We start from the raw sequence: 25,786 nt of genomic DNA, 5'->3' as shown, positions 1-25,786 counted from the left end.
AGCGAGTGTATAGAGGTTGTTAGGGAAGGAGTTGCTGGCAAAGGAGATGTAGAGGAAACGACAAGGAGGTAGAAAGACACCCACTGTCCCAGCATAGGGCGGAGCTATAGAACACAAGACGGGAGGAGTGGCCCGAATCTGTGGACAAGGCACCCCACGACCACCAGGGACAAGGATGGTGTCGGGGGAAGGCTGAGGAGAAGCGAGAGAGGAGGAAGTAGAGTTTGCGTGTGTGGACAACTCTGTAAGGCAAGTGGGGTGGGAAGGACAGGGGACAGGCAAAGGGTCCAGGACGGGGGTGACCGCACCATGGAGGGCTTGAGGAACCAACGGGGCAGCAGAAGGGCTCGGTCCCAAGGAGCAGGTGGGGCAGCCTTTGGTCGGAGGCACAGATGGAGGTGGACGCAGACGACATTAGTTCTGATTATTCGGGGGTGATGGGTGTGCGCGTCCAACGGGAGGTTTCCACATTAGTGCAGGATGAGGATGTTTACTCGCTGGTGTGGGGGCCGAGCTGGGCAGGAGCATGGGGCTGGAGGCGAGGGGCAAGGAGTAGGGGATGTTGGGCCCAGGCTGGAGTCTAGGAGGCAGGGGGCAGCGAACGCAGAGGTAGCAGGGTGGGGAGATGTGGGGGTAGGGAGATGTGGGGATAGGGACCAGGTCGGGTGTGTGAGGAGATGTGGAGGTAGGGACCGGGTCGGGTGTGTGAGGAGATGTGGGGGTGGGGACCGGGTCGGGTGTGTGAGGAGATGTCGGGGTGGGGACCGGGTCGGGTGTGTGAGGAGATGTGGAGGTAGGGACCGGGTCGGGTGTGTGAGGAGATGTGGGGGTGGGGACCGGGTCGGGTGTGTGAGGAGATGTGGGGGTGGGGACCAGGTCGGGTGTGTGACCACACAGGAGGTTGGCCCACTGCTTCCTCGAGTAGCCGCTGGAGTGTGGGATCAGGTCGGAAAAACGGAGTCAATGAAGCTCCCCACCGGGATGAAGAGTTAGCAAGTGATTTGCCCGTTTCATTCATGAAGAAAGGAAAGGGAAATAATCCTCAACTGTTATACCATGAGAACTGAATATTTTCCTGGAAAAGTTTTTGAGGCCACTGATCAGGCTAGCATGTTAATAATAACACAGTCTGCTGGGCGATGAGAGGGGGCACACGTGGGGACCTGCAGAGCCCCCAGGGGAGCAACCCCCCCTGGCTGAGATGCCACATGCCTGAGAGCATCGGGATCCTGGCTTCCTCCTTGCAGTGCATTAATGAACCTCAAAAGGGCCCCTGCTCCCTGAGGACCACACATTTGGGCCCTTGGGTCGGGGGGCAGTCCCTCAGGACACAGTGACACATGCTTCCCCATCAAGACCCTCACTGTCGCTTGGTGCCCATTGGACCCCAGATACTCAACACTCACCCCCACTTCCCTGTCTCCTTGCCTCTGAAGGTTTGGCCGGAAGTTATGTCTCTTGGCCACCACCCTCATCGGTGCCATCTCGGGTGTCCTCACGGCTGTGGCGCCGGACTACACGTCTCTGCTGCTCTTCCGCCTGCTGCAGGGGCTGGTCAGCAAGGGCAGCTGGACGGCCGGCTACATCCTGAGTAAGTGTCCCACTGGGACGCCTTCCCACCGGGCAAGCGGAAGGGGGTGGAGCCAAAGGTGGAGGTGGGATTTAGGGGGAGAGGGTACATTCGCAGGGTCTAGAGAAACTGTGCTAGCTCTAGTTGTATGGGACTGCCCGTCGGACCGGGCAGGGCGCTACGCGGGGGCGGCCTCCCTCCCTCCCTCCCTCCTCTCCTGCTTCTCTTCCTCTCACGTTCCCTCCCTCCTCTCTCCTTCCCTCCCCTTCCTTTCCCTTTGTCTGCCTCACCTTCCCTCCCTCCTCCCTCTCACCCTCCCTCCTTCTCACCTTCCTTCCGTCCCCCTTCCCTTCCACCCACCTTCTGACCCTCCTCCCTCCCCGCTCCCTCCCTTCCACATACCCCCACTCTCACCTTCCTTCCCTCCCACCTTCCCTCCTTCCCACATCCCCTCCCTCCCACCTTCCTTCCTCCCTTGTTCCCTCCCTCCCTCCCTTCCTTCCCCAGAAGGCTTGTAGGTCACATACTCCCTGGGCCTCTGCTGGTGACTCACTGGTCTCCCTTATTGGCTTCTCTTCTCCCCATCCCTCAGCGTGGCAGGACCCAGGACTTTGTCCTCCCCGTCCCCAAATGTGCTCCACCTGCAGACCCCCACCCCAGCCCGCTGTCTGGCAGTCAGCATGGCCCCTGCTTCTCTACTCCTGCTTCTGGCCCCTCAGGGGTCCTGCCGCTGGCTTTCCTTTCATAGCACACCCGGGGCCACCATCTCTTCTCTGTTCCTGCCCCTGGACCCAGGCCAACACCATCGCTTCACTTCCATGTGGGTCCCTTGTCTCAACTCAGCAGTGGGCGTGGGAAAATATTGCCGCTCTGGGCATGGGCTCTGCTCCACATGCAGCCCAGGCCAGCCTCTGCACGGGGCCCCCAGGATGGCCGCAGGTTCCGCCTTTTCCTGGAGATCCTCATCCTCGGTTGCCTCTGCCTGGAATTTCCCCCTTGAGGTTCACCCCCCTGCTTTGCTGTCTGAAACACTGCAACCCCTTCCCTCTCCAGCTCCCGATCCTCTCCCACCAGTTAACTTCCCGTCCCCCCGGGGCACAAAGTGTGTTCTGGACTGGCACGTGATTTGCTCATTTGCTGGGTGTGCCCTCTGCCGTCTCTCATGAAGATGTGGGGTTGTAAGGGCACAACTCTGCTGAGGACATGCCCCGGACGCCTGGAGAGGTGCCGGGTCCCTGGTGGGCACCCAGAGATGCTTGTTAAGTGAATTACAGCCCCGGGGCCGTGAAAAATGTCGCAGCACAGTCTGGAGCTTGCCGGGGCAAAGCTCTGGGGAGGAGGCAGGGGCCCGTGTTCAGGCAGACTGAGCCCGGAAGCATCCGAAGGACGGTATAGACGGCAAAAGGGGGGATTAAAAAAGGAAGAGCTGGAGAGAAGCAAAAGGGGGGATTAAAAAAGGAAGAGCTGGAGAGAAGCGGGGACTGACAGCCAGGCGTGTCTCAGGGACCTTGAGCTGGGGAGCATCAGCGGACGAGGGGAAGGAGCTGGGGACAGGCAGGGGGAGGTGGGCAAGGTGTGGGGGCTCGCCCGGAGGGAAGGAGGCCACGGGGAGCGCAGGAGCCCTGGTGGTGACTCATGTCCTGTTTCAGTCACAGAGTTCGTGGGCCTGGGCTACCGGCGAACGGTGGCCATCCTCTACCAGACGGCCTTCACGGTGGGGCTCGTGCTGCTCTCCGGGCTGGCCTACGTCATCCCTCACTGGCGGTGGCTCCAGCTGGCCATCTCCCTGCCCACCTTCCTCTTCCTGCTCTACTACTGGTACGCGGGTCCTCCACGGGGGCCCTGCTCTCTCTCCACCCCCGGGACCACGCTCGGTGAACTCCGACTGCCTGGTGACCTCGGCGGCCACATGGGCCATCCTCCAGTGGCCACGGTGACCTGTCACTCAGGCACAGGGCTACTCCCGCCCTTTGTGCCATTTGGGGTGTTCTAATATTACAGGATGACCCCATTATGTGGGGGAGCTACCCTCAAACAGAAACTCTTCGAATTTGCATCCCCCTAGAGAGAGGGGCAACGCTTCAAGTCAGATAAGAAGCCACCTAGCCACAGAGTAGTCATTTGCTGTTCGTTGAATGAATGGATGAATGAATGAGTGAGTGAATGAATGAGTGATTGAGAGTTCCTGGGGAATGTGTGCATTCAGCCATTGTGAGACAAACCAGTCCCATGAGGTATTAATCTTACTAGTAGACAGCCTTTGGCAGGGTCCCAAGGCATAGACAGCTGGACAGATGAGTTTTAAGTTTTGATTGTGGGGCAGGGAAGGGGTGTGGAGGGGGCTGCGGGGAGAAATACCTCATCCTAACACCCCTCATCACCAGTCTAAGGACAAATTACCGTGGGTAGTGCCGAAGTAGACCCAGTCTCTAAACCAGGGCTCGCCGCGAAGAGCCGTATACCTGTGATCAGGACGAGTCTGCTCTCTCCCCATCAGGATGAAATCCGGGGCTCCCCCGTGGGGCGGGATGCCCGGGCTGAGTCTCGCTGGCCCCGCAGTGTGGGCCTCAGCCTGAGTGTTTCCAGAAGACCTCATGCCAGAGATTCCCAATCTTCACGTTGTCACATCCTTACCCAGTTTGAAATGACCACATACTATCTATTTATGTGGTTTGGGAGATATTTTGGGTCCCGTTCAACTGCCCTTGTATGACGCAGAGACCCCCTGCTGTCCCACAAGGGTCAGGGAGCACACGGAGCATTGATTTGTACCAGGAGTTTCCAGGGGGACGAGGGCGGCCAGTGGCTTGCGGAGAGTGGGACCCCTGCTCCGTGACATGAAGGCCACAGAGGAAAGCAGCCATTCCCTCTTTGCCCCTAAATCTTAGCAGGTGGCACTGAGAGTGTGAGGGCCCCACCCACAGAGCTCCTTTGTGGATCCCTGGGCTGGCACAGGATGGCCCCAGACCCTCGTCCACTAGTTGCTTGAGGAATTACAGTCCCGAAGCGAGGAGGGTTGGTTTCTCAGAGCCATGGCCTCGCTCCCATCAGGCCTTCGCATCAGATGCACTCTGGAGGTGCCCACACGTAGTGACAATCCGTGTCCACAGGTGCGTGCCCGAGTCTCCCCGGTGGTTGTTGTCACAGAAGAGGAACACTCAAGTGATAAAGATAATTGACCACATTGCCCAGAAGAACGGGAAATCGCCTCTCCCTGATCTCAAGGTGACAAAGTAGCAAGCGGTTTCTCACATCACTGAACCTTGGGTTGGGTTTATGATTTATTTATTTACTTATTTTTTAGAGATTTTATTTATTTATTTGAGAGAGAGAGTGAGCAAGAAGAGGAGGGGCACCAGCGGAGGTAGGAGCAGTGGGAGAGGGAGAAGCAGACTCCTCACTGCACAGGGAGCCTGACATGGGGCTCGATCCCAGCACCCTGAGATCCTGACCTGAGCTGAAGGCAGATGCTTAATCCACTGAGCCACCCAGGTGCCCCGGGTGATTTAGAAAATGCTTCTGGGGCTGCCTTGAGGAGCGGGAAGGCCCTGGAAGGATTTGGGGTGATGAGCGCTGAGCACAGGAGTGGGGGGGCGCTCTGAGGGCTTCTTCCGCTCCCCTGAGCTTGGACGCCGCTGATGCTCTTCCTCCCTCCTAGATGCTCTCTCTCGAAGAGGATGCCACCGAAAAGCTGAGCCCCTCTTTTGCAGACCTGTTCAGCACGCCGCGCCTGAGGAAGCACACCCTTATTCTGATGTACCTGTGGTAAGGGACCTTCTGGGCCTCCCCCCACACAGAATCAGGGTGCTTGCCCGAGCCCTGGGATCTGAGTTAAAGGCAGTGGAACAATGCAGGCGGAAAAGGAGTTTTTAAATGAATTACAAGCAGTCACTGAGCTCGTAGAAAGACATCTTTATTTCTCCCTTGAGGATGGAGTAATGGGGGAAAGACAGCCTTCCAGTAAGAAGAGTGTGTGACGTGGGCGGGGTCAACAGCAAGATGAGTGAAGTAAGGTGGCGGGATCCCAGGGCTGCCGCCCCTCTCCCGGGTCTGTCTTCTGGGAACAGACATGTCTTGACTTGTCTGTTGTCAATGGAAATGGGTGAGATTTCGGTGGCTCTTGATGCTTCCAAAGATGCAGAGCCCTTCCTCACATCTTGGCACTTTAGAGACCCTGCATGGCAGGGCTGTGCCTTTACCGCCCACTGATTACAAGACTCACTCCCACATAGGGCCTCACCCTTGTACCCCGGCCCACCCCCGGGGTCTGCACCCCTCTCCAGGCTGCTCTCTTGCAGTCCCCCACCCTGTTCCTTCAGAGGACATCTGGCAGTCTCCCCACCCCCCAGGCTTTGTCCTTGAGGTGCGGGTGGTTCTTAGCAGTCACTCCCCCAACCCCTGGGGCTCCCCCTTCATCTGGAGCCACTCTGCTCCTTGTACAATCGTTTCTGCTTCCAGGAATATTTTACTAGAACCAAGGGTCCAAGCTAATAGCATGACGCCTGGTATATGGTAACCTGGCAAATATTCACTGACAGTCAAATGAATGACCACAGTTCCATAGAACCCATCCGTGGTGCAAGAGATGCCAGCCAGGCTGACCGTGCCCTCCCTTTGCCCCTACCAGTCACGTGTGTGTCCCTGTGCTGGCCCCAGAGTCCTGCAGCCAGCCGCACGATGGTCCCAGGAGCCTCTGCAAACACCCAGCTGCCCCGTGCACTTCTGTCCCCCCCCTTCCCTCCTCCCCTCTCCACTCACTGCCCCCACTGCCATCCCCTAATGCACTCTTCTGGGGGGGGGAGGGGTGTGCTTTGTCCTCTCGACTCTCACACTCCTGCACCCACTCCCCTGCACATTCTGCTCTGCAGAACTCCCCTGTCTACACCCTCCGCTGGCTTCCTAACCCACTGAGGATAAAACCAAATCCCTTTCCATGGCCTACCATGAGCCAACCCTGGACCCCCCTCCTACTGGCCTTCCTTCCACCCGCTCCTCCCCTCCCAGCCCTTTCCAGCCCTGTGACTCCAGACAGCGCCCGCTTCTCTCTATGGCTCAGCTTCCTCATCAGCAAATGGGGATCAGGGCAGGACCTCCCTCGCCGGCATGTTGGCAGTTTCATGAGATAACTTGTGTAAAGGGCTTTGTAGAATGTGTCTAGTCCCACGGACGGCTGTTTTAACATGTACATGCAATTCATGGGCTCTGCCGAAAGATGGCAGCACTGCACACTTGTTAACTGGTTTTTGACCGGGAAGCCAAGCTTAGACATTCCTTTCTTTTAAAGCAATCTCTTTATTGGTAATAGGTGACTCTTCCCACTTAACTGGGACAAAGGGAGGGCATGGTGAGCCCCTCGGAAGTTAGGAATGATTCGGGACTAGAAACAAGAGCATCACAATGTTTCTTGGTGTGCAGTTGTATCAAACAAGGGAGTATATTGATGAGAAATATCAGTTGTGATCTGTTTTAGAGCCAAGAGGCAATTTACATGCTGGGACAAGAGCGCAACTTCTTATCAACCAAAATCTCTTCTCATACTGTAAATACCAATATAATGATCAAATGTTTCTATCCTCCAAAATTACGTAATGTCACCAAAAAACAACCCATGGGACTCTCTAAAACCTTCCGGAGTGAATTAGCCAGTCCCTGTCAGTGTCTGAGCCATATTCGGTACCCCTGCTACTCCTCCCTGGAATGCGGATGGAGGGGTCCTGCGGCCGGCTGCAGGGTGGAGGAGGGGGGGGCGTGCTGTTAATGACAGCACCACTGTGCCGCCGGAAAGACTTGGCTGGCGTCTGCTCTGCTGTGCTCTGTGGACTTGACCTTGGGACGATGACGATGATGACACCAGTAATCACTCATCTTTAGCGAGTGATTTCTATGTGCCAGGAATCACTCCAGGCACTCAGTGTGGGACAGGGAAGGGGTGAAGAGAGGGCTGTGGAGAGAAATAGCTCATCCATGCGTCTTTTGTCACCGTTCTGTGGAGGGCGAACCTGATCTGTGGGGGCCACTGGAGTGGGACACAGCCTCTCTAAATGAGGGCTGGCCGCTAAGTCTTACACATCTGTGGTCAGGACAAGTCTGCTGTCCCTTTGTCAGGGTGGAACAAGGGGCTTCCCACTGGGAAAGGATGCTCTGGCTGAATCTGGGTGCTGGGACAGGATGGGACTGTGTCTGAGTGTTCTCAGAAGAGCTTAATCCATTTGTTGCATTTACTGATGAGGGAACTGAGGCAGACAGGGCTTAGTTAGGTTCCTCAAGATCACACAGCTCATACAGCGTCTGATTGCTGAACCTGCTCACTCCTGGTACCCTCCGCCCACCCCCCTGTAGCTGCCGTGGCCTCAGGGTCCTCGTTTGCTGGCTCTAGGACACGGAGTTGTACCCCAGAAATCATGACATCACATCAATCCTGAGAGAGCCTCTCACCGATGGCCCCTCTAGGACACCCTTCCTGACTTTTATCCCCTCTTCTCATGTCACTCCAGGACGTTCTAGATCGAGCGACACCCGTTCCTCTCCGGTGGCCAGACTCCGAACCCTCCCCCATCCCACAGACAGGAGCCTCGTTCTGAGCCTCTGCTTCTCCTCTGTGCTCAGGTTCACGAGCTCTGTACTCTACCAGGGCCTCATCATGCACGTGGGCGCCACGGGCGGGAACCTCCACCTGGACTTCCTGTACTCGGCTCTGGTTGAATTCCCGGCGGCCTTCGTCATCCTCACCACCATTGACCGCTTCGGCCTCATCCGCCCGTTGGTGGTGTCCAATCTGGTGGCGGGGACAGCCTGCGTCGTCATGATCTTTATCTCCCACGGTGAGTCGGGTGTTCCCTCATTCTCTAGATGATCGTATTATCGAACCATGGAACAGTGTTTCGGCTCCTGGATATGCCCCTCGAACGAGAACAAAGACAAAGTCAGGGTGTTACCCTAGTCTACAGCTGTGTGTGTGTGTGTTTTAATTTTAAATTGGTATAACATACACATGATGAGTAAATGACAAGTGTCACGCTACTTACCTGTCCCACCGTTGACTGACACCTGTGTGGTTTTCAAGCGTCTGCCTCCCGGGGTATAAGCTGTAGGGAACACTCGGGCACATGTCTCTTTATGGGCCTAGACTCTCCTTTCCCTCGGGTACAAATCTGTGAGTGCGTTTGCTGGGTCAGGTGTGGTATATATGCAGCTCGAAGTGGATACAGGCAGGTTTCCAAAACGGCTGGACCAACGCACACTCCCACCGACGATGCCTGAGCATTCCAACTGGTCTACACCCTCGCCAACACTGGGTATTGCCAGTCTTTTGGACACCAGCCTTTCTGGCGGGCCGTGTGTTTTCGTCCATCATTCTTATGACCCAGGATAATCCAAAGCAGAATGACTTTGGTCCGTTTCGGTTTGAGTACACAAACTGCCTTTCCTAGTTGTTATGTTTGGGAAGATGGTTGCAGAAGCACAAGGCGGATTTGCCATTTCCTCAGTTTGTGTTGCTTGTGCTCTGCCCGTGTGGGTTAAAGGAGCTGTTTCGGGAAGCTTTTACAGAGAGGGTACTGTGGGAAGCGTTTCCTGAAAACTGTTTTCTCAAGAACCAGGCTGTATGGATCAGGCTGAAAATAAAAAGACAACTCAGTTTTCTTCTTCCTCCTTGCATGGAAAGAACGGCGAGGTCTGGGAAAGGAGCAGGGTCCGTCTGAAATAGATTTTATCCACCATCGTCCCCATCTCCCTATTTCTGGGATCCTGCAAAGACAAATGGGAAGTTGTTTGTTTCTTTGTTTAAGTAACAGCAATGGGGGTAGAGAAGGAACCAAGATCTTAGATTGTCAGTTATCATCAGGACAGAACCCAGGCACCGTGCTCTCTGGTCTCATCCCCCCCGCCAAGGTCTCTCCCCCCACCCCACCCTCTCCACTTGCCTCTACCGAGTCCTTGTCACGTGAGATGATAAACACTCACTCCCTCCTCCAGGAAATATTGCAAGTGCCTTCTGTGCGGCCAGCGCACATCCCGACCCTGGGGTCACAGCCATAAGCGAAGCAGAGAAAGTTCCTGCTTCACAGAGTTCACGTTCTAGAGGGAAAAAGTGCAGGTGAAGCATGGTGGGCGTTAACCCTTTGTGCGGTGGTCAGGGCGGCCTCGGCAGACCTGAATGAGGGGAATGAGCCACGTCACCATCTGGGGAATGTGCTTCCGGGCGGGAGGATGGAAGTGGGAGGACCACCGAGGAGGGTCGAGCTGAGCACTCAAGGAGCGGCCAGAAGCCCCGTGCCTGAAATTGGGAGAGCAGGGCGGGACCTGGGGGACAGAGGTGGGAGTTAGCAGCAGGCAGCCTTGGACGGTGTCCCCCATATGGAAGGAAGCACTGGGGGCTTTGGGCAGGGATGCTCCCCACAGTCCCTCTGGCTGCTGAAGGGAGAGGTGCCCCCAGTGCCGATAGGAAACAGGACAGCAGAGCTGCTCACTAGATTAAAGACCCCAGAGTGTATACGCAAGGCCCTCCCTGTAGATCCCGTCTGAGTGAACTTCCTCTTCTTTTCTCTTCAGGAGGCTGGGGGTATCCATGATCTGGTTTGGCTCCCACAACAAGGTGGTGAACAGCAGGGGGCTGGGAGACTGAGTGGGACCCGGTGGGGAGCCCGTTCCTAAGGCCACCGTGTCCTCCCTCTGGGGACCCTCACACTGGCGGAGTGAAACAGGCATGTCCTCCATGAACAGCCAGTATCTGGGGACAAGGGTCAAGAAGACATGATGTCTATGACCCCAGAGGCTTTAATGAGTCCCCTGGCATGGCCTGGAAGCCACTTGCTTGTTAGTGTGTGGAGTAACCCAGGTGGAGCGGGTGATGGGGCCCAATTCCTCGATCGGTCCTCAGTAGGGGGAGGGCTTCCCGAACCCTTGTGGAATGGGGAGCCCCACAGCCGTCTGCAAAGATGCAGCAAGGGTTTGCTTCCCTAGTGCTTGAGTCTGAGACTATCCTGAAAGGTGTTTCCTTTAAGACAGTGTGCTTGGAAGTGAAGGCTAGATTGAGAATTAGAAATCCGGTCCCTCAGCTCCAGGGCTGCCGACGAGGGGCCGTATTTCTTGTGGACCTCCTGTGTCAGGCTCTGGCAGAGACACTCTTGCATGGTAATTAAGAAGCCAAGATTTCTGGAGCAGTCATGGTGGATGTTTGACATTCGTCATCTCAAAATCCCACAATAGCTTGTAGGCTGGCTATCACCGTTCCCATTTTACAGCTGAAGAAACCAAGGCCCAAAGAGGTAAGTCACGTGGCTGACAGGAGGCAGAGCTGAGATCCAAAACACACGTTCTTTCCCCTGTGCAAAGAAGCCTCCCTCCTGTGTCACCATCAGGTTCTGAAACCTTGCAGGACTCCGTTTACTTATCCCCAACTGAAAGGGTTAGACAAGGCACTCTTTCTGCCTCTTCCAGCTCTGGGGTCCAAGCTTCCTAATGGGGCTCTTCAAGGTGGGGCACTCGTGGGCACAGTCCCCATGGGAGTTCCCCACCTCCGTGTGTTTCCCATCCAGATCTACACTGGCTAAACATCACAGTGGCTTGTTTTGGCCGCATGGGAATCACCATTGTGTTCCAGCTGGTGTGCCTGGTGAACGCCGAGCTGTACCCCACGTTCATCAGGTGGGTGCACAAAGCAGGGAGTAGGGGAGTGTGATGGGGTCGCCACTGACCTAGCTGGGCACTAGCCAGGCTCAGCGAGGACCAGCACTTCCAAAACAGCTGCTCTAAGGCTCCCCCAGAGGTTAATCCGTTTGGACACTGAGGTGGGGGGTGGGCGTTAGAGAGAGCGTCAACGGCTAATTACAGGAGAGAACATGAAATGGGAACTTGGAATGGAGTGTGCAGTGGGCAAGCCCAGGAGAACAAGCGTCTGCATGGAGAGAGCCCTGGTCAGGGAGTGTGAGACCGACTTTCAGCCCAGCCCTCAGCTCCAGCTCGTGCCTATGTCCGCCAGCCGTGCGGACACCTGTAGACATAATGTGCTCAGAGTTCTAACCATACGATGACACAAAAAACATTTCTAGACAGCTGTCACTTTGCCCTTAACATCACCGTTATTCCCATTTTACAGATGAGGAAGTTGAGTTTTAGAGAAGGAAAGAGCACTTGGAAGAGGCACAGAGCCAGAAAGTGGCAGGGCATCTTTCTGACCTCGATGGTGGGCTCTTCCTGGGACGACATAATACTTTTCTGTAAACCTAGCAACAGGCCTAGAAGATTCATCATAATTTAAAAAGATTTATTTATTTATTTGAGAAGGTGGGGAGGGGCAGAGGGAGAGAAAGAATCTCAAGCAGACTCCTTGCTGAGCTCAAAGTCCTGTGGGTGGGGAGGAGGAGCTCAATCCCACAACCCTGAGATCATGACCTGAGCTGAAATCAAGAGTCAGATGCTAAACCGACTGAGTCACGCAGGTGCCCCAGGCCTAGGAGATGTACTGTTTAAAGTCAGGTTTAGACCAAAATTCACTGTCACACGCAGTTTGCTGAGTTTGAGTTGTATATGTATTCATTAATCTGCCACACAATCACTATAGGGACATTGCCATCTCCTCCAAAGGCTTCCTCAGGCCCCTTTGCAGTCAGTCTACCCCTTCCCATCTCCAGCACCTGGCAACCATCTCTCTCCCTTCGGTTTTACCTTTTCCAGAATGTTATTATGTAAATGAAGCAACATGGCCTTGTAGCCTTTTGTGTTAGCCTCCTTTCACTTAGCATGATGGAGGCCACCCACGGGCTTGCAGGCATCCATGCCCTGTTCCCTCTGAGTGCGGAGTGGTGTTCCAATGTGTAAATGATGTACCACGATTTCCTTAGCCATTTGCCAGTTTATTGACATTCACTGTTTCCAGTCTGGAGTGATTCTAATCTAGCTGCTCAGAAACATTCAGGTATGGGTCTTGGAGTGGATATATGTTTTCACATCTCTTGGGCAAAAACTTGGGCGTGGTTCATATGGTGCGTGTTTAAATGTATGAGGAGCTGTCAGGATGTTTTCCAAAATGGCGGGCCATCTCGCGTTCCACCAGCCATTGGAGAGAGTTCTGGCTGCTCTACAGCTCCATCAGCACGTGGTGTTGTCAGTTTTTTATTGTGTAAGTCATTCTGGGAGGTAGTGGTATTATTGTGACTTTAATTTACAATTGCCTCATCTCTGACAATGTCGAGCTTCTTTGTATGTATTTACTGCCATCTGTGTTTTAGGAGACTCAGTTTTAAGTGAAGGTGATTTTTATTGTAAAAGTAATTAACTGCTTTAAAGCTCCAATTCTGACCTTCTTTAGAATGTGGTATATTTCCTGAAACTCTTTTTTCTGTCTGTATGGTTTCCTGTTTCCCATGCCATCATGCCAGTGGTTTCTCAGAAATATTCCAGGTCCCCAGTCTCTTAGCTACACAGCAATGTGAGCCCCTCAGTCAGCCAGAAGACGCAAGGGTGGCTCTGATGTACTCTCCTCTTCCCCATCTGTCCTTCATTAAAAGACCGTTGTCTACTCTCGTCTGTAAAAGGTTGCTTGGACTGAGTTCAAAGAGATGAAGGCAAATTAGAGAGAAAATCTTCTACATTTGGCTGTCCTGAGCCCAGAGTCTAAAATAGCTGGGCCAAACAATTCCATTGTCATGGCCACCAGACCCAAGGGACAGACTGAAAGTGTAAACTGTCAAAGGTCCTGAGGGCCTGCTCCTACGGGGAAGAAGGCCAAGCAGCCCATCTCGAGGAGCCCTTGGCCATTTGCTCAGAGAGTCTGTGATGAAGATTCTCGGTAACTGGGAACAGAAGCCAGACACTGAGAACTGACTTTAAACATGACCTACACACACACACACAAGAAGACTTTCGTGAAAGTTCTGATATTTTCAATAAACGGAATCGAATCTAAGTCATTAAAAAAAGAAGATTATTTCAGTTACTTTATTACTTCACAAGGACTCCAAAGTCAAAAAATTATTATCAAAGCCATTTTGAATGTGCTTCTTACTCACAGGAGGTGAGTAAGAAGTGAACAATAGTCTCCTTTTAACTACAGCACATATTTTCAAGAACATTCTTTCGGTTTCAATAGGCACTGCCTTGTGTTGAGAACGGTCTCTCCTTTTTGTCTCCTCAGTATGGTATGAGTTCCCTGAGTAAAGGAGGGACAGGCCATACATCTCTGTGCCTCTGCACCTGGTCTCCAGCTGTGCTAAGCAGTCACTAAGTACTTCTAGAACGACTGAATGAATCAAGCACCACAACCCCATGACTTTTACATCAGGGACCTAGTTTCCTACTTCTTTGAGCTTCTGTGTGGTTATTCAATTTTTTTTTTTAAGATTTTATTTATTTATTTGACAGACAGAGATCGCAAGTAGGCAGAGAGGCAGGCAGAGAGAAGAGGAAGCAGGCTCCCTGCTGAGCAGAGAGCCCAGGATCCTGGGATCATGACCTGAGCCGAAGGCAGAGGCTTTAACCCACTGAGCCACCCAGGTGCCCCTGGTTATTCAATTTTTAACTTTTTAAAGACATAGTTTCTTAAAATAATAATAAAAAACAATGGTGCCTTTTCTTTCTCCTCTTGGACATCACACTGAAGCTACCAGAAGAATGAGAATTAAAAAAAAAACCCTGCAAATTCCAGCTTTGCAATGAGGATGACCCTGAAAGACAAGTGTGAGAAGAAGGGCTGCCTAATGCAGTGAGGTTTCAGAGGGTCTGGAAGATTCCAGGGATGCACACCATGACACTAACTCTGGGACAAGGCCAGCAGTTTTCCAAAATAGGAAGCATACTTGGGAGGGTATAACCCACGAGCCCTTGTTTGCAGTAACAGGATGGGTATAGGGGCCGGAGGCATAGGTTTCATTCCCCAAACACTGGGAGGCTGAAGGTGAAGCAGGGAGAGTGAGGCCAGGAACCTTCAGGGGCCTTGAGGACAGCAACATGCTGCAAGGCAGGGTGGAGGAGAGAGACTGTGTGGTGAGGATTCTGCACTGCCAACCCCTGTAGACTGGGAGCGAGAGATGTTGAAGCACCTGTTCTCATACAACCCTGGTTGAACAGAGAATTTTTACTAGTCTAGAACATGATCTGGCCCCTTCCCACAAATTCTTCTGAAATGGCTGATACAGGAAGAAATCACAGTATTAAAAGATGAATAATAAGGGGGTAATTCACCCAGTTATACAAATACATCATGAAAGAAAGGGAGAAAAGGAACAGAAAAAGCAAATGACAGATAAAGAATACTCTCTGGAAAAATATTGTCACAATGGAGGTGAAAATTGTAGCCCCAAATACCTCAATTAAATGCAATATTAATTAATCAGTCATATGCATAAAATAAGAGTTTAAAGCAGAGATTAAAGTTCTTGAAAGAATATGGGACAAGACGATTGAAATGGAAAACTATCTGAAAGCAGTGCAAAGGAGAACCGATCTAGTGAGGGAAAGGCAAGGTAGGATGAAGAATTGCAAAATGAAAGTGAAATAAGCAAAGTTTAAAAGTCTTGGAGATCACAAGCACACGTGCACACGTGTGCGCACACATACATGTCCCAAAGAAGACAACTGAAATAACGAAACAAAAAAACTTTAAGGGAAAAAAAAACCTTTACAGAAACTTCTGGAAATAAAAGAAGGTTTGACTCTACGATTTGAAGTGGCACTCAGTGTAACAGGAAAAATGGACTCAGAAGGAACAATGATAAAGAATATCCTAGTTAAATTATCAAGCCAAAACTGTAAGTCACAGATATAAGGAGAATATCAGATTGATTATCAGCTTGATAATCACTGAATGTGGGATTAAAGTGAATGTGATTTTGACAACAGAACAGCGGTAAATGTCATAAATCTGACCATAAAGAAATGCTAGAAGACAGGGAAGGGAAAGGAGACGGAATGTTGCATGTGGTAGCCTTAGTATACTTTTTCCAGCTTGGAAAAAGCCATATTACTAAAAGCTGATATGGGTGCCTGGGTAGTTTAGCGGGTTGAGCATCTGACTTCTGATTTTGGCTCAGGTCATGGTATCAAGGTTGTGAGATCGAGTCCCACGTCAGGCTCCAAGCTCAGTGGGGAGTCTGCTTGAGATTCTCTTTCTCCCCTTTCCCTCTACCCTCTGCCATGCTTGCCTGTGGGCTCTCTCTCTCTCAAAAATAAATAAATAAAATCTTTTTTAAAAAAGCTGGTAAATTATGTAGTGCTTTAGGTGTACTTAAAGATGTAAAGGGTAAGGCAAACACTAAAACAGTGGTATAATTTACTGAAAGCAGTGCATAAAAGGATGGAGGAAGTGGAAATATATAAATTTTATAATTGTTTATAATAGGAAGTTAATGAATACTGCCTAAAGAAATAGAGCAGTAAATGTATTACATAAAGTTATAAAGGTTAACATTTGAATAAAAATGCAAACTTTCCAGGGCCCCTGGCCAGCTCTGACAGAAGACCGTGTGACTCTTGATCTCAGAGTCCTGAATTTGAGCCCCACATTAGATGTAGGTTACTAAAAATATATATAAGTAAATACAGTTTAAAAAAATACAAACTTTCCAAATTATCAGAAAAAAATACACGTAGCCAACACATACTGAAAAGAAGACACTAGAAGCAATAAAGAGCATGGTATAAAAGCTAATGACAGAATTAATTCCAAGTGCTTCTGACATTTAAACAAATACAATGAGGCTGAACTCCTCTATTGACAAAAGGAAACTTCTTTGGTTACAAAGCAAAACCCAACACTTTGTTGCATAGCTGAAGTACAACTTTCCTTTGGAAGGGTTGAAAGAAAAGAATGCGTGAAAGCTTATCAGTAAATGCAAACAAAAAATATAGCAAGACCCATAATCTTATCAGACAAAGTTGAATTTATGTCAAAAATGTGTCTAATAGGATAAGGGAGTCCATTAACAATGATAAAGAGGAAATCCATAATGGTCTCACACAGAGAGTTTATAAAACATTTAATTCATAGAAAGCTCCAATAATACTGAAACTGTTCTAGACTATAGAACAAGGAGAAAGGTTTAAAAATTTTTTTATTTTATTTAAAGATTTTGTTTATTTATTGGACAGAGAGAGAGAGCACAAGCAGGGGGAGCAGCAGAGGGGAAGGGAGAAGCAGACTCCTCAATGAGCAGGGAGCCCGGTGTGGGGCCTGATCCCAGGACCCTGAGATCATGACCTGAGCTAAAAGCAAACACTTAACTGACTGAGCCACCTAGGTGCCCCCAAAAAACATTAAAAAAAAATTTTTTTTAATTTATTTTGACAGAGAGAGACCACAAGTAGGCAGAGAGGCAGGCAGAGAGAGAAGGGGAAGCAAGCTTCCCGCTGAGCAGAGAGCCTGATGTGGGGCTCGATCCCAGGACCCTGAGACCATGACCCGAGCCGAAGGCAGAGGCTTTAACCCACTGAGCCACCCAGGCACCCCCCCAAAAAACATTTTAATAAAACTAGGATAGTATTGGTATCAAAGACCAACAAAGATAAAGAAAATAAGGAAATTATAGGCAAATATTGTGAATATTGATTAAAATCCCAGACAACATATTACCAGAACAGAATAATGGAGACATTAAAATCATAATATATCATATCTAAGATGAGTTACTCAGGAACACAAAGATAGTTCAATATTAGAAAATCTAATAGTATAATTCATGCTAGTATATTGAAAGAGTTTTTATAGAGCTAATAAATTAAAACTAGACTATTATCTCTTTAGATAGTGAAGGGCATTTAATAAAATTCAACATCTGCTGTTGTTATTACAATCTTTCCATAAAACAGGGATAGATAATTTTGCATATAATTTCCTCTATTTCCAGCTAAGAAAAAACATATCATTAACCACTGATAAAGTAAGTTATAAATATATTTAAAAATATAATGGCAGGGACACCTGGGTGGCTCAGTGGGTTAAAGCCTCTGCCTTTGGCTCAGGTCATGATCCCAGGGTCCTGGGATCGAGCCCCACATCGGGCTCTCTGCTCGGCGGGGAGCCTGCTTCCCCCTCTCTCTCTGTCTGCCTCTCTGTCTACTTGTGATCTCTGTCCGTCAAATAAATAAAAATTAAAAAAAAATAATGGCAAACACTAAGAAATGATATAACCAACTAAGATGAGATAGTGGTGGGGGTTTGGAAAGGAAATGCAATGCACTACTTTTATAATTACAATTGCAGAGAGAAAGAGATTATGCAAATAAGCATAATAGAAGAAGCTTAAAAGCAATGTACTAAAGAATAAAGCTTTTCCCAGTTTATTGTTCCTAATTTAACCATATTTTTAAAACAAAGTCAAGATTATTTATAGGAATACAAAAATATCCAGCACTAAACAATGTAAAATTTATCAACAGTCACAAGAAATATGAATGTTCTAAACACCCCAGTTAGAAGGCGAAGATTGTCAGACAGGACAAAAAAGTAAGACCCAACTGTGTACCGCTTACAAGAAACTCACTCTAAATATAGTGGCGGGGCGCCTGGGTGGCTCAGTGGGTTTAAGCCTCTGCCTTTGGCTCAGGTCGTGATCCCAAGGGTCCTGGGATCGAGCCCCACGTCGGGCTCTCTGCTCAGCAGGGAGCCTGCTTCCCTTCCTCTCTCTCTGCCTGCTGCTCTGCCTACTTGTGATCTCTGTCTGTCAAATAAATAAATAAAAAAATCTTAAAAAAAATATAATGGTGGAGATCGTTTAAGAGTAAAGGGATGGAAAAGGACATTCCATGCAAACACTAATCAAAAGTGACCATCTTTATAGAAGATAGAGTGGGTGTCAGAGCAAAGACTATTACAAGGGATAGAGGGGATCCTTCCAGGTAGATCTTTTCTCTATTCTCCCATCTAGCTTTCTTTGTTCTCCATTTCTCAATACCTTCTCGCTACCCTTCCCTATCTCTTCAAGTGAAAAAAGAACTCTACTCACACCAACCAATTCTCCAAGTCTCCAGACACCACTGGGGTATCCTATTCAATTCTGACATTAACCCCCTGGGGTTAGAGCAGACCCCACAAGTTAAGGGGTCAGCCCCACAAGACTGCCCCCCCCAAACTCTGATGCCAGGCACAAGTCTCAGGCTGTCATCTGTACTTCTGACTCACTGGTATAAATCAGGATTCCCATAACCTGCTCTTCAAGTTCAATAATTTGCTATCATGTTTCACAGAACTCAGAGAAACACTTAATTACGTTTACTGGTTTATTATCATAAGGGACATAACAAAGTCTCTAAATGAACAGCCAGATGCAGAGGTACTTTAGGGTGAGGTTTGGAAATGTCCCCTAAACACAGGAGGACCTTTTGTACCCCGTAGGAGATTCTGTCCCCATAGACTTGGTGTGGGCTACCCTCCCAACACATGGGCATTTTCACCAACCCAGAAGCGCTCTGAACCTATAGTTTGGGGTTTCTATGGGTGCTCTGTTACGTAGGCATGACTGATTAAAAATCATTGGCCATTGGTGATTAACTCTATCTCCAGCCTCTCTCCCCTCCCTGCTCTTGCTCTAGGATAAGGTTAACATCTGGAAAGTTGAATCACAGACATATCATCCTTTTTGTTCCCTGTATTTTATCAGGAATCTTGGAGTGATGGTGTGTTCCTCCCTGTGTGATCTGGGTGGAATCATCACCCCCTTCCTGGTCTTCAGGCTGATGGAGGTTTGGCAAGGCTTGCCACTCATTTTGTTTGGTAAGACTTCATGGGTTATTCATTATTCTTTCCTTCCAGCCCAGCATGATTGCTTAAGACCTCTTTGACCAGTGAATGATATCCTCTGGTGAGTTTACAGGAGACAAGGACGATGCCGCCCTTCTGTTCTCTCCTGACTCACTCTGTCTTGTTTCATGGGAAAGATAAGATGCCATTCCCAGAAGGCAGGCCAGATGTTACCTCTTAAGGTTCTAAAATCCAATAATTCATCCCATAGGACAAAATTTGGGAGGCATTTTGACATAACCTCTCGCTTTCTTATGAATTTGACTCCCAATTTTTGTGCATATAACATGTAATTGTGGGAGGCTTGATGATGCTAAATTGTCACCCTTCTTTTGCTCAACAATTGAGAATAGACACAAGGAGGTATTAGGTTTGTTAGTGATAATGTTGGATTAGAGCAGGAGGAGAACACTTTTCCTCCTCCCCAGACTAAGACCTTGGGTCTTCCAAGACCTAGCTTACCTATTTGGCAGAAGGCAAAACTGCTGTCTTGTGCAGAGAGCTGCTGTGTCTGCGCCCCAGGCAGACCCACCAAGGAGTGGGGGAAGGAGAGAGGGGAGAGAAATAAGGATAGGGGAGGAAAGAAGGGAGGAAGAAAGGGGAGAGAGAAACAAGAGTGGCCCACCCTGACCAAGATATATTCTTTATGCTTCATATCACATATATAGTAATATAATATTAACATATAGTAACTATAGTATATTTTATAGTTTATAGTAACTATAATATGTATTATATATAAAAATAAAACATTATAATATAATTATCTAGTATGTATAGTTTTATATACAGTAACTATAATCAATATAATACCTATTATGTGTAATACTAAATAAATTCCCTAATACTTAAACATCAGTTACGGTAGAATTTACGTAGAAGTAAAATGAAGGCAATATTCCCTGTTCTTACTCTGACATTTTCCCAGTAATCCTATTGCTTTAACTTTTTCCCGAGATGCTCCTGACTTCTAAAAACCAGGTTCATTACCACCAGCCCTTTAGTTAGCGGCTGGCATCCCTCGGAATGCCATTGGCTGTGCTCTAAGGGCTCTATGTGAACTCTGTTTCCTTTGAAGCGGTGTTGGGCCTGGTTGCCGGGGGAATGACGCTGCTTCTTCCTGAGACCAAAGGTGTCACCTTGCCAGAGACCATCGAGGATGCAGAGAACCTCGGGAGGTAAGCCCATGTGCTCAAGGACTCGGGGCCACGTGCCTCCATGTCCTCTCTTGGTCTTAAGGGTGTAGGAGCTTTGCAGGTATGGTGTGCATTTTTTATTATTCCCAGAGTTGCTGGAGAGAGAAACACAAACAACCAGTGGCTTTGGGTAAGGAGAGATTGGAGAGCACAATTACGTGTTTTTAGTGGGCAGTTATCTGTTCTAAACTGTGGGATGGAGAATCTGTGTCTGAGATGCTGACTGACCGAGGACCGAGTCCCTAGCTCATCCCCAGAGCGAACTGTTCTGTGTTGGGAACGTTTTTTAAATCAATCTTCTGTCCTTTCAACAATTGTTGGTTCCGGGTCTTTAATGACTCTCTTTACAAAGGAGAACAATTTAAAACATTCATTCCTGTACCAGGGACAAGTGCTTTAATGGAGTCTCAGATGCTACTCTTTTTATTTTTTGTTTTTTGAGAGAGAGAGATATAGAGTGAGAGTGAGTATGGGGGGTAAGGGGCAGAGGGAGAAGCAGAGAATCTCAAGCAGACTCTCTGCTGAGCACGGGGCCCAACGGGAGCTGGATCCCATGACCTTGAGCTCCTGTCCTGAGCTGAAAGCAAGAGTTGGACACTTAACGGACTGAGCCACCCAGGTGCCCCTCAGATGCTACTCTTAAAGCGATAAGAAAGGAAAGGAATAAACAGTGCTGAGGAGGTGGCCACTTAGCTCCCCCTCCAGGCTCACTCTGTGGATTCCATAGGAAAGACACATGTGTCCCTGTGATGAGGAGAGACAATGGTCTGTGGTGTCAGAGAGACGTGGACTCAAATCCAGTCATCCACGTGGCCATGTGACTTTGGGGATGTTGCTGAAACTCACAGAGAGTGAACTTCCTTGCCTGAGAAAGAGCCATACTAGTACTCAGTTTGGAGGGAAATGCAGTAAGATAAAGTAGGTGACATTTTATTTTTTATTGAAGATAAAGTAGGTGACATTTTATTATTTTAAGATAAAGTAGATGACCAAGTGATCGCCTGGCACATAGTAGGTGCTCAATAAGTCTGAGATTTTCTCCATGCTTCTCGCATCTTGTGTGAACTCCTTGGTGAGTCTCAAAACTAGGTATGCAGAAGAATCACCAGAAAAGAAGTTTACTGAAATGCAGATTCCTGGGCCATCTTCTAAGGTTTTTGACTTAGTAAATGAAGGGTGGGACCCAGGAAATCTGTGCTTTTAATAAACTCCACCAACCAAGTGCATTTAAGTGCTAACTAAACCTGACTTTGAGAAATTCTGGGTGTCTCAGTACTGATAAGGAACAAACATTCTATTTTAACTGTAAACACATTTTCTAGTTGCTGACAGAGAGCTAATGTTGATTAGCAGATTTTAAGCCGTTTCAGTACAATTTGTCCATAGACACCTGCTCATTCTTGAGACCTCCCTCTGCTGGCCTCTGTTGCTTGCTAATCTCATTTTCACCTTTTGTTGTGAGATTTATTCCCACAGACAACTTTGCAATAGTTTCTTCTTTCTTTTCTTTCCTTTTTCTTTCTTTCTTTTTTAACAATAGTTTCTTTCTTTCTCTCTCTCTCTCTCTCTTTCTTTTTTTTAAAGATTTATTTATTTGAGAGAGAGAGCAGGGGGAAGGGACAGAGGGAGAAAGAGTCTTACGCAGACTCCAAGCTGAGCATGAGTCCAACACGGGGCCTGATCCCACGACCCTGAGATCATTACCTGAGCTGAAACCAAGAGTCAGACACTTAACCAGCTGAGCCCCCCAGGCGCCCTGCAAATAGTTTCTTAATCAAAACATTGACTGTTTATTTTAACTTTCATTTTTATTTTTGGCTGCTACAGGATAGCAAAGCCCAAAGAAAACACGATTTACCTTCAGATCCAAACATCAGAACATGCCGGCACCTGAGAGAGATGCTTCGTGGGGACTGAGTGGCAGAGAGGAAGATGGGGTTTTCATCTGAAGAAAAGAAACCCTGATTTCTCTGTGCTCTTCCTCACACTTGCCTGCCCCTAAACCAACAGCCTGAAGAAAACTAAATGCGCTTTGCTTTATTTTCTTTCTTTGAAATCTCCCAAAGCCCTATCTTTTATCTACTTACTTTTCCTGGCGAGAACTGTTGGTGGTTACCAGTTACTTAATTATCTGAAATACTTGGATGATCCAATAGAATTTAAATATTACTGTAAAAGAGGCCTCTGTTACTGGTTTCCTAAAGACAGTGTTGTTTTATTCACTATTTGAAAGCAAATGTCATTGTATCTGTAGTATCTATCTTGGCAAAAGTATTTTAATATGCTGCCTTCTTGAAGGGCACTTTGTTTTCAAACATGGCGGCACTTCCTGCAAACCATACCCGAATCATGTTGGAAATATGATCCTTCTCTGAAGGCTAGAAGAACTGTAACCTTTTTAGGAAGCAGTTTTTGTCCCCTTTGCTCCAGGAATATTGTATTTGATTTCACTCTTGGTTTTTGTTCTTGTTGGTGATTCTAGAAGTTTAACTCCTATGCCAACTGCAAAATATTCTAGTAAATACATCAAAAGGAGTTCAGTTTACTGTGAGTTATAAACGGTTCCTGTTCTGGTCGAAGAAGTGATTTTGTTCCTAGAGTACACCAGAAGGTTTATATTAAAATTTCTTTACCTGTGAAATAAACCAGACAACAAGATAGCCAGCCTTCAGAGCACATTGGGAAACAAAGTTTCTAATGTGAATGGGAGGCCAGGTGAAAGACAGGTGTTTGTGTTGCAAACACTTCTGGCCTAATGGGCTAAGCTCAGTGATGGTCTCCAGGACATGAAACCATGGCGGTCAGGTCTAAGCATCATTTGGTCTTCCTTTGAGGATGGACATTGGTTACTTGGAACCTGAAACTTTGCACTTGACAGGAAGGGAAGGGAAGGAAAGGAAGGGAAGCCGTGTCGAAGCCATGTTGAAGTCATGTCTTCTGAATTCTATTTTATTTTATTTTATTTTTTTATTTTTTTTTTTTTAAGATTTTATTTATTTATTTCGCAGACAGAGATCACAAGCAGGCAGAGAGGCAGGCAGAGAGAGGAGGAAGCAGGCTCCCTGCTGAGGAGAGAGCCTGATGTGGGGCTCGATCCCAAGACTCTGGGATCATGACCTGAGCCGAAGGCCGAGGCTCCAACCCACTGAGCCACCCAGGTGCCCCCTGAATTCTATTTTAAAACCCATCTAGATACATGGAGGGGACCAGTGTTTCATTTCTGTTTCTCTCCAGCAAGTCCCTTCCCCAATATCTTATCTTTCCGATCATAACATATATACTCTTCACTGGTAACAAATATGTAAACTGTGGACTTCAAATTGTTTTCTTACATGTCCTCTCTGATCTTTCTTAGCCTCTGATGAAACTTCTGAGGAGGCTTTAGACAAAGAAGAGAGAGTGTGTGTTGGGGGGCACTGGGGAGCCTCCTCTGGCATGTGTGTTCACCTGCTCTCCTGGGAGTGGTGGGGGGGGGGAGGCTTGGTCCTGGTGACCAGATTTTAAGTGGAGCCCACCTATAGAAAGTGTATTTAAATGTTGCCTGTCTTGTCACGGAGAGGCACGGGCTGTCCTTCCCTCCTCGCCACCCTCCGTGTGGCCACAATGGAGCCACAGTCAATCCAGACAGAGCGAGGGTGGAGGGGGGGGGTTGTCAGGTAGTGTGAAGGCAGAGAGAAGTCAGTCACAGAAACAGGTGATGTCTACGTACTGGGAGAGCTGGGAAGGTGTGACACAAGTGTCAGGAAATCTAAGGACCTGTGAGGACCTGGAGTGAGGCCCCTGGGCTCCTCCTCTGGGGGGGCAAGGTTATGGGGTACGATTAGTTCAGCACACATGTGATGAGCGCCTGCTGTGTGCTTCGGTCATCCCGGGCTCTCAGAAAAGCCCGCAGACAGCTGCAGGCAGGCGATGCTTCCAGTGGCCCGACCAGGAGCTCCCAGTAGCGCCCTGGGAGGTGAGTCAGGTTGTGCTGGCGGGCGTGGAGGAGCAAGGCAGCTGAGCTTCTCAGCGGATGGAAGGACATGAGGATCTGGAAAATCACCTCCCCAGCCCTGCCCCAAACATGTCTTCAGTGCCTAACATGCAACCGTTAGAAATTTCATACTGTGGGTCTTGAAGGCCAATCGCTGGGATGGCAGAAGGGAAGATGGAAGAAGGGAAACCACACATTAGTCCTCAAGTGGGGATGGGGCCACTCATCATGTAAAAGCAGGTGGGGACAGGAGGTCCTGGGACACTGCCCAAGAGGGGCGGGTGCGATGGCAGGGCAGGAAGCCCCACTTCCAGCCTTGTGCCTAGGACATGGCGCCTTAGTGAGGCGACATGAAGTCATGGGAAGAGCCTGGACTCTGCTATGACCCAGAAGTGGTTTCCACATCTCCTCCACCATCTGCTGATTTTATGGATGGAAGCAAGCTCTTTAACTGTCCGAGCCTCTGTGTTCTCCTGGCACCCACCTCCAGGTGGCTCTGAGGATGTGGTGAGAAGGATATGGAAAGCTGAAGAGCACCACCTGGGGACATCCCGTCAGGCTCCGTGTAACACGGGCCCTGCATCTGTATCATACACGGGAGTTAACTGTCTCTAGCTGGAGAGGAAACCGAGACATCCGACCAGCTCCCTCCCTGTGCCTGGTTGTGTCCTAGGGTCTGCTCCACCTCTATGTCCTCTGTGAAGATGAAAGTTGAATGCCTGATGTTCTCAGATGTCGCCAGAGCGAATCAGAGACATGGGGTTAGGCTTTGTACAAAGACACGTTTCAAAAGGTCATTTATAAGATGCATTCATAGACAGGACCTCATTCAGTCATGGCAATAACATTTTATTTATTGTATTTTTATTTTTTAAGATTTATTTGGTGGGGGGCAGAGGGAGAGGGAGCAAGAATCTCAAGCAGACTCCCCACTGAGCGAGCATCCTGACGCAGGGCTTGATCCCAAGACCCATGAGATCACGACCCGAGCTGAGAGGAAGAGCCAGACGCCAGCCAGGTGCCCCATGGCAACATTTTAAAGCTGATATTATTATCTGCATTTCAAAATTGAGAAAGCTAAATTCAGAGATGGTAAGTGGCTTGTGCTAATATAGCAAGGAACTGGGCCTTGACTTTAGATCTTCTGGACCCCATTGGCGAGGGCTGTGGAAGTTCTCCACAATTCTCAAACTGCACTTTTCCTGACTCCTGCCTCTTGATTTTTAAAACTTAAAAACACCAAGAAACATACACACACAAAGAAAATCACTTCAGAACCCACCATCTGACAGAATCCTATGGAGGGAGGATCAGCT

The 25,786-nt window shown here is 48.9% G+C and overlaps 1 protein-coding gene across 1 annotated transcript in view; it reads left to right on the top strand.

The window, feature by feature from the left end:
• LOC308345045 (solute carrier family 22 member 1-like) overlaps nucleotides 1-22,947 on the top strand; it is a 29,399-nt gene extending 6,452 nt beyond the window's left edge. Inside the window, exons 3-11 of the mRNA XM_080806974.1 lie at nucleotides 1,437-1,591; nucleotides 3,220-3,388; nucleotides 4,681-4,795; nucleotides 5,229-5,335; nucleotides 8,177-8,391; nucleotides 11,107-11,215; nucleotides 19,162-19,274; nucleotides 20,380-20,479; nucleotides 22,325-22,947. Coding sequence (XP_080663100.1) covers nucleotides 1,437-1,591; nucleotides 3,220-3,388; nucleotides 4,681-4,795; nucleotides 5,229-5,335; nucleotides 8,177-8,391; nucleotides 11,107-11,215; nucleotides 19,162-19,274; nucleotides 20,380-20,479; nucleotides 22,325-22,391 — 1,150 coding nt within the window. The 3' untranslated portion in view covers nucleotides 22,392-22,947. The remainder of the gene's footprint in view (nucleotides 1-1,436; nucleotides 1,592-3,219; nucleotides 3,389-4,680; nucleotides 4,796-5,228; nucleotides 5,336-8,176; nucleotides 8,392-11,106; nucleotides 11,216-19,161; nucleotides 19,275-20,379; nucleotides 20,480-22,324) is intronic.
• Nucleotides 22,948-25,786: the final 2,839 nt, after the last annotated feature.

This window comes from Martes martes (assembly GCF_963455335.1).
Source record: "Martes martes genome assembly, chromosome: 6".
Lineage (NCBI taxonomy): Eukaryota > Metazoa > Chordata > Mammalia > Carnivora > Mustelidae > Martes > Martes martes.
This window is presented reverse-complemented; position numbering and strand designations above follow the sequence as displayed.